This window comes from Chrysochloris asiatica, unplaced genomic scaffold (genome assembly GCF_000296735.1).
Source record: "Chrysochloris asiatica unplaced genomic scaffold, ChrAsi1.0 scaffold00638, whole genome shotgun sequence".
In the NCBI taxonomy this organism is placed as follows: Eukaryota; Metazoa; Chordata; class Mammalia; order Afrosoricida; family Chrysochloridae; genus Chrysochloris; species Chrysochloris asiatica.
Genome location: NW_006409156.1, coordinates 133,403 through 142,820, shown reverse-complemented (window position 1 = coordinate 142,820; position 9,418 = coordinate 133,403). Strand labels below are relative to the sequence as shown.

The 9,418-nt window shown below is 42.3% G+C and overlaps 1 protein-coding gene across 1 annotated transcript in view; it reads right to left on the bottom strand.

Moving 5' to 3' along the window:
* The window catches only part of BRCA2 (breast cancer 2, early onset), an 82,747-nt gene that overhangs the window by 47,750 nt on the left and 25,579 nt on the right, over positions 1–9,418 (bottom strand). The window contains 2 exon segments of the mRNA XM_006877849.1: positions 2,926–2,995; positions 7,472–7,570. Of these exon segments, the coding sequence (XP_006877911.1) occupies positions 2,926–2,995; positions 7,472–7,570 (169 nt within the window).

Here is a 9,418-nt window from a genome sequence, read left to right as displayed (position 1 = left end):
CTCCCCATTTTCAGTCTTTTAGGTTTTACTTTAAATACTTCCATATGTGGATTGAGTTCTGGGTGGTGTCATATATGGTAATCTCAGGTTGTTGTCTGATGTTGTTGGTTCTCAGACCAAAGAATACCCTTTAGCATTTTTTTGTAAATGTAAAGTTTGTCTGGTATTACAAATTCCTTTAATTTCTGTTTACCAGGAAATGTCCTGTAATTCTGCTGTTGTAATTGAGGAATAGCTTTGCTGGGTATAGGATTCTTGGTTGGAGCATTTTTTTCCATTAGTTTTGTATATGTCATTCTTGCCTACATGGACTTTGCTGAGAAATCAGAGCTTAGTCTTACTCATTCTCCTTTGTAGCCTTTTTTTTTCTGAGCTGCTTTTAGGATTCACTCTGTGTCTTTGATTTTGGAAAGTTTGATTATATGTCTTCATTATTTTCATTTGCATAAGTATCCCCCTGGCTTTCAGTGCATTACATCTGCCTTCATCTGTGCTTACTGTGTTCTCCAATAAAGGAACCTTCCATTGTGCCCTCTCTGGAGAGCCGACCTCTAGTCTAGTTCAGGTGGGCCCAGTTTTAAGGAGGGAAGGAGATTTGATTGCTTCTTAACATGCTCTTACCCCTCCTTATCTTGGCTCCCTCTCTTTCCACTGTCCGATTCTGAAGACAACTAAACCCGACACCAATCAAGTCCTGAGCTTTTGAGGTTTCTTCAGGGTAAATGGATGGCCCTCCACTCTGCACCACCAGCTTCGAGTCTGTTTTTCCTGCATGATTTCAAAAACTGAGCAGCTGTGGTCCCCTCTCCCGTTCTTCCTGTCCTTGGTGTGAGTATGCATGTGTGGACATTCCTTCGCTTTATTTGGGTAAATGCTAGGAAGCAGTGAAAATACACGAGTATGTTCAATTCACCACTATCACCAAGAAAGGTCTTAATCTGAGGCATGCTTAATTTTATCTTATCAGCACAAACTCTGTCAGGGCTCTCTGGTCTCCTGTTCCAGGTGGTCCGGCTTCCTCTCTGGTCTAGCAGCACAGCCATTTGCACCCTGCGGAGTCCTGCTGCCTCAGTCCTGTGTTGAATTCTTGTTTCTTAAGTCCTAGGTCTTCCTCCTGCACGATTTTACTCATTTCCCAAGACAAGTAAATGGCAGAGAACTTTTTTGACAATGCACATCTGAGAAATGTTTACCCCATACTTAACTGACATTCTGCGCAGTGACAGGCAGAATTCTAGGTTGGAAACCATTTTCTCTCAGAATTTGGCAGGCATTTAACGTTATGTATTCTAGAGCCTATACTCCACTAGCTTCTGTTGTTGATGATGAAAGGATACAAACCATTATGAGTCTGAAAACTTGACCTGAATCCTGCGTTCCTCTTCCTCTGGAAAACTGAAGGCTCCTCTCTGTCCTCGGTGCTCTACACGTGAGCATTTTGTTCATTGGGCTCATTCAGTGGGTCCTCTGAGCCAAAGAATTGCCTGTCCTTCAGTCCTCGTAAAATGTCTCAAATCAGTTCTTCTAAAACGTCTTTCATTTTTCCTCAATTTCTACTTTCTCAACCTCCACATTGTCAGGAATCTAGCCCCATCTGTCTGGCATTTCCAATGACCATTTCACCCCCTGTATTCCCATCCCCATTTCTCTAAGTGTCCTACATTCTAGGAGTGTTCATGACGTTATTCTTCTGTCACTTCTAGTGAGTTCAGTAACTTTGTAGTCCTGCTTCAAAGTGAGACCACTTGGTATGTGAGAGAGGCCCTCCCACCACCTCACACTTGCACTTTTGTGGCTCTCTTGCACAGCAGATTTCTTCTGAGGACTAGTGGTCCTGGCTAGGTGTCCACAGTCCACAGTGACCGGAACCCTGGGTGCTGGCCAGCCGGGCCCGTCAGGGGTCTCCTTCCCTGACTGGAGTTCAGGCTTCCAGCTGGTTGTATTTTGAAGGCTTTTCTGTTGGGCTTGTCACACTCCAAAGAGAAACCCTTTCCAGTACTTGGCCAGAGGGCTGGTTGGGTCAGGCAGGAAGATGGCTAGGGAGTCTCATGACTTGATTCCCTCATACCCCCACAACTGTGTCTAGCATCTTCCCCAACCCCCCCACCCCACAACTGTGTCTAGCATCTTCCCCCCACCCCCCCACCCCACAACTGTGTCTAGCATCTTCCCCCCACCCCCCCACCCCACAACTGTGTCTAGCATCTTCCCGAGTCTCACGGCCTCCTCTGCTCTAATGGTGGCAGAGGCTTCGTTTTCTCGGGCTCATCCAGTCACTGGCTGCTTTCTGGCTTCCAACGTGGTATGGTGTCTGGTCCACCTGATCTTGGTGCTTCTGGGTTTATGGTTTTGTTTTAACTCTTATTAATTTTCTCTGGTAAGGCAGTGGTTACAAGCCAGGCTGCTAACCTCAAGGTCAGCAGTTCGAAACTATCAGCCATTTATCATGGGGGGTAAAATAAGGCTTTCTGTTTCTATAAAGATTTACAGCCTCGGAAACTCTATGCAGGGTCGCAATGAGCCAGAACTGACTACACAGCATACCACCTCCACCAATTTTAGTAGGGTTTTGAGAGGGACAAGAGATGGAAAAGATTAGCTTTGAGGTCTGACATCTTTTTGTTAATTGATTTGTTATAATTTCTTTAATCTCTCTGAACCTCAGCACTCCCCTGCAAAACTGGAATCAAATTCATTTTATCTAATTCGTCATCACAAAATCATGAAATTTCAAGAAACAGAATAATAGAAGTAGCACTAATAAAATGAGAGAAATGTTCAAACCTGGCACATGGTTTCAAGACTGTACTGCTAGTGACGAAGAGCAGCCATGAGTTTTAAAAATATGTATTTATTATAAAGCCCACTATATCACATTTTATGAATTAAAAAAAAACACCCAATAACAATGTAAAGCTGGCTTACCAAAACGGTGCACAGGTGATTGGCTTTAGGGAAATATGATGCATAAATAATCTTCTATCTTTCATTATCCCTAGAAAAACATTACTGTTTTACATTACGTATCACTGAAAATCGAATGGGTAATTTTATTTCCTATGTCAGTTTATTATTATACATGATATTATAAATATTTACACAAACAATTCTGAGATATTTATAACTACAAGGTTGGTGGCTTCAACCTACCAGCCACTCCTTGTATACTGCTATGAGTTAGAACTGACTCAATGGTATTTAACGACAATGGATACATTAGTGTGGTGGCTCTAGAGGATAAGCACTGGATTGTGAACCACAGGGTCAGTGGTTCAAGCCCAGCAGCCACTCCCCAGGAGAAAGATGAGGCTTTCTGTTCCAGTACAGATATACAGCCTTGGGAGCCCCATACAGGGTAACTACGTAGTCAGAACCTCTCAACAGTAGTTGCCAACAATAATGGATACTAAGTAAATAACTAACAAAAGAAAATTTTGATTCATAAAATGACAACTACATTCCTAATTAAATCATAGAGCAAACATGCCCACAAAAACAAAAACAAACACAAACAACCCAGCATAAACACAGAATACAAATACAAAAGACATGAGCAAAAATTTAGCCAAGGGAAACTGAAAACTATACAGCACAATGACTGATAGGTGTCCTGGTGTAGTGCTGGACCGCTAATAGCAAGGTTGGTGACTCTATATGGGGATCATTATGAGTCAGACTGACTTGATGGCACACAATAACAAACAACAGCATAGCGAGGAAAGGCATCATGGTGGTAGTGTTTACACCCACCGGCCGCTCTGCGCAAGAAAGAGAAGGCAATGTGCTCCAGTAAAGACGATTAAGGGTAAGTTCCACTCTGTTCTGCAGGGTCGCCACGAGGCAGAATTGACTCAAAAGCAATGGGCTAGAGTGAGCAAGAAATATAAATCCAGTATGGAGTATAGACAGGGCACAGATGGAAAGAAGACTTGTCCAACTATGCCTTTCTAGTTAGAGATTTGGCAGATGAACTATGCAAATGTGATACATGTACAAATGCAAAATTAAATTAAAAAAAAAAAAAAAAATCCTAAATTGAAAATCAATGGAAACAAATGCATCTACTCATTGAGTTCGCAGGAAAATACATAGGAATTGTTTTGAGTGAAATTTGATCTTGGTACGCTGTAAATACAAAATACAACTGGTATTCAAATTTATGTACCAACTACTAAAGTCAGCGATGATGAAATTGAAGAATTCTACCAACTTCTTCAGTCTGAAATGACTCAAACATGCAATCAAGATGTACTGATAATTACTGGCAACTGGAATGCATAGGTTGGAAACCAAGAGGAAGATGAGTTGCTGGAAAATATGGCCTTGGTGATAGAAATGACGCTGGAGATCAAATGATAAGAATTCTGCATGACCAATGGCTTCTTCATTGCAAAGACCTTTTTTAAACAACATAAAAGACTAATATATATACATGGACCTCATCAGATGGAATACACAGAAACCAAGTTGACTACATCTGTGGAAAGAGATGGTGGAAGAGCTCAATATCATCAGACAAAACAAGGCCGGGGCAGACTGTGAAACAGACCATCAATTGCTCATATGCAAGTTCAGGCTGAAGCTTAAAAAATTTAAAACAAGTCCATGAGGGTCAAGATATAATCTTGGATTTACAGATAACATCAAGAACAGATTTGATGCATTAGACACTAATGACCAAAGACAAGAAGAGTTGTGGGGTGACATCAAGAACATCATACAGAAAGAAAGCAAAAGGTCATTAAGAAGACAAGAAAGAAGGAAAAGACCAAAATGGATGTCAAAAAATACTCTGAAACTTGCTCTCCAGTGTAGAGATGCTAAAGTAAATGGAAGAAATGAGGAGGTAAAAGAGCTAAATAGAAAATTTCAAAGGGCAGCTTGAGAAGACAAAGTCAAATATTATAATGAAATGTGCAAAGACCTGGGGTTAGAAAACCAAAAAGGAAGAACACGCTCAGCATTTCTCAAACTGAAAGAACAGAAAAAAAAATTTAGAAGAGGACGTGCAATGGATCTTGCTGACGCCAAATGGATCTTGGCTAAAAGCGAATACCAGAAAGATGTTTACCTGTGCTTTATTGACTACACAAAGGTTTTCAATTGTGTGGATCATGACAAGCTATGGACAACATTGCAAAGTATTCTGGAATACTTAAGTGTGCTCATAAGGAACCTGTACATAGACCAAGAAGCAGTTGTTCGAACAGAACACGGAACACTGAATGGTTTAAAATTAGGAAAGATGTGTGCCAGGGTTGTATTATTTCAGCATACTTATTCAATCTGTATACTGAACAAATAATCCAAGAAGCTGGATTATATGAAGAAAAAGGTGGCATCAGGATTGGAGGAAGATTCATTAACAACCTGTGATATGCAGATGATACAACCTTGCTTGCTGAAAGTGAAGATGATTAAAACATTTACTGATGAAAATCAAAGAGCATAGCCTTCAGTATGGATTACATCTCAATGTAAAGAAAACAAAAATCCTCACCACTGGACCAATAAACAACATTCTTATCAACAGAGAAAAGATTGAAGTTGTCAAGGACTTCATTCTTCTTGGATCAACTATCAACACTCATGGAAGCAGCAGTCAAGAAATCAAACGACCTATTGCATTAGGCACATCTGCCGCACAAGACCTTTTTAAAGTGTTGAAAAGCAAAGATGTCAGTTTGAGGACTAAGGTGTGCCTGACCCAAGCCATGGTATTTTCAATAACCACGTATGCATGTGAAAGTGGGACAATGAATAAGAAAGACCATAGAAGAACTGAGTTATGGTACTGGAGGAGAATATTAAAAGTACCATGGACTTCCAAAAGAACAAAGCAACCTGTGCTGGGAAGAAGGATAACCGGAATAATCCTTTGAAGGCAGGACGATGAGACTTTGTCTATCATACGTCAGACATCATAAGGAGATACCAGTCTCTGGAGAAGGCAGGTAAAATGCTTAATAAAGTGGAGGGTCAGTGAAAAAGAGGAAGACCCCCAAAAAGATGGGTTGACACAATGGCAGCAGCATTGGGCTCAAGTGAAGCAATGATGTAAGTTGGTGCAGGGCCGGGCAAGTGTTTCATTCTGTTGTACACAGGATAGGGTTGCTATGAGTCAGTGCTGACTGGATGGCACCTAGCAACGACAACAACAAATCCATAATAATATATATTCTAAGGACAACAACGGCATAGACTCCTTAAACGTTCCTTCTCAAGTTTATGAAAGGAAATTATGTAAAGCTCGAGAACCACAGCGTCAGAAGAAAAGAGCAACAGAAGCAGATGCCATTTTCGGAACATTTAACCGTTTAGTCCTTGTTTATTAACTGCTGCTAAACAATACGTATGCAAACACTCACCCACAACTTCCACATTTACATCCCAATGACATTGATGGCTTTTGCCCCCATTAACAGACATTCAACCCATTCTGGCTTTAGGATAACTCTCAATTCTTTATCATTAAATGGGGGAGGAGTTGGAGAATCCCACAACGTTCTTGATTGCTTTTGTGGGACTTCTAAGCCTCTGAACCATGAAAACCAAACCACTGTGATCGGGTCTGACTCACAGCGACCCCATAGGTTTCTGAGACTGGACATCTTGGTGGGAGCAGACAGCCTCATCTTTCTGAAGTTCTGAGACAGGCAGAGCCTGCAGACCTAACTTAGCCTGACCCTGGAGTGTAGTCAGAGAAGAGCCTCAGGACAGAGACCCAGGGCGCTCCAAGGGTGGTGGGGGGTGTTCGCTGTCAAGGCATTCAGACTCACAGGACTCTGTCAGGTAGAGTAGTACTCCCCGGTAGGGTTTCTGAAACCGACAATCTTTGCAGAAGCAGACTGCCACATCTTTCTCCTACTGGTGGGTTCAAACCACTAACCTTTCAAAGAGCTGCTGAGTGCTTAACCACTGTGCCACCATGGCTCCTTCTCCCAAAGTGTAGCGTCAGGAGAACAGGGCAAACTTCCAGAGGCGGCAGCCAGTGGTGGCGGGACAGGACCTAGCACAGGTGGACAGGAGTGGTCCACCAGCAACAACAGACTGAGTCACATGCTGATGGCAGAGCAGCTACTTCCTGGGTCTGCAGCACGGAGAGCTCGTGCGGTGACCGGTGACTGGTGGGGGGAGCCTGCCTAGACTCCCGAACCCGAGCTTTCACAACACCAAGCTCTCACTAAAGTCAACAATAAAATCCCCCAAATGTCATTATTTTATAATCTACTTTATAAATATAAAAATTATTTTATACTAGTTATGGAGAGCCTCAGGGCCCCACTGGGCTTTATCACGGAGAATTCATTCAAACACAAGGCTAGGTGTAAGGTTAACAAATTGACTACAACAACACAGCAACGCTATCTCCAATTTATACAGACACGCCAAAAAAGGCGAGAAAGAGAGCTTTACAGATATTACATCACATACCTACACATGGAAAAAGAGAAGGAGAAAATAACTTTACCATCTGGAGTGCTTTTAGAGGCAGCTTGGAAGGATTTTTTTTGATTTTCTGCTATCATGTCAAATTCATGTAACAAATTTCTTTTGATTGGGGGTTCTCCTAAAAAGAAATTTCCACAGTTTTAAAAGCAATTAATAACTACTTTATTTCTCAAAGGTCTATTGTTGTTCAAGGGAGAAAGAGGCAGCTTTCTGTTCCCACAAAGATTGAGTGAGTCTCAAAAACCCGACAGAGTGTTGTTATGCATCACAACTGACTGGACGGCACCAAACAACCACAACAATGCCATTGTGGTTATTGTTAGTTACTGACAGGTTGATTCTGACCCAAGGTCACCCCATGTGAGCTCCACAAGGTTTTCAGGCTGTGGCCTGTTTTTCAGTGTACCTGGCGGTGAGTCTGAACCACCACCATTTCAGCTAGATGAGCCATTTTTTGCTAACTACAGTCCATTTAAAAAAGTAAAATTACTACCTCCTATAATATTTAATGTTGTTGTTGTTATTGTTAAGTACCATCGAGTCGGGTCTGACCTCTAACAACCCTGTATACAGTTTCCAAGGAGCAGCTGGTGAATAACATTTAATAGGATCTATCAAATAGGAGTCCTGGTGTGGCACTGTGGGTTAATGCGCTGGACTGCAAAGTCAGTTTAAACGGCAAGGTTGGCAGTTCAAGCTTACCAGTTGGTCCTCGGAAACCCTCTACAGGGTTGCTATGGGTTGGAACCAACTCAACGGCACTTCCTAACAACACCACTACCGAATAGGGTCTAGGGAGAAACACGGAGTCCCTGTGTGGTACAGATGGTGAATTCCTGGTGTGGCGCAGTAAGATACAAATTCAAATGTGAACTGCAAGCTCAGGGTTTCACACCCACCAGCCGCTCCTTGGAAACCCTATCCAGCGCACTGAGTCAGAACGGACTCGATGGCACTGAAGAACAAGCAAAGATTGACAATCCAAGGCACCTCAGAGAAAGGCCTGGTGAACTACTTCCGCCCTGAAGCACAGTTCTACTTGGCCACATGTGGGATCACCGTGAGTCAGGATCAGTTCAATGGCTTCCAGGTTTGGGTTTCTTTTTTGAGAGACAATTGTTACAGTTACAACATTTATTGTTTTTGTTGTTGTGTGTCGTCAAGTTGGTTCTGACTCACAGCAGCCCTGCATAGGGTTTCTGAGGAGCAGCTGGTGGGCTTAAACTCCTAATCTTGCAGTTAGCCATTCAGTGCATACCTACAGCATCACACCAAGATTCCACAGTAGAAATTAACTACTCTCCAACAAATGGGGACTGAATGGAAGGCCAGGTTTACCAGCAAGAAATAAAAACAGATTTCTTCAAAGAATTATGTTTTCTAAATTCAAAGAAGAATTCCTCAGGAGGCCTTGAGTGAGTCAGGGAGCATAAAGTTCAATTTAAATTTAAATTACATACAGATATCTGCAAAGCTAACACTTCTAACACTTCAAAAGTATAAAAGCCGAAAGAACCAAACTGAACCATGACTGAAATGATAAACGTTTATGTCACACTGAGATCCTACGTGAGAACAGGTACTGTGCTTTCTAAAGCTTTGTTACAGGGAATGAATTTCTGGGAGTTAATGAGCGAAAATGTCCCTGTAAGGCTTTAACAGGCATTGTTGTTGTTGTTGTTATATACCATGGAGTCGGTTCCGACTCACAGCGACCCTGTACAGGGTTTCTGAGGCTGTAAATCTTTACGGAAGCAGAAAGCCTCATCTTCCTCCCGCGGAACAGCTGGTAGTTTCGAACTGCCGATCTTGTGGTTTACAACCCGATTCGTAACCACTACGCTACCAGAGGCTCCTTAGCTTAACAGGCATTGTTGTTGTTGTTGTTGTTATGTGCCGTGGAGTCAGTTCCGACTCATAGCGACCCTGTACAGGGTTTCTGAGGCTGTAAATCTTTACGGGAGCA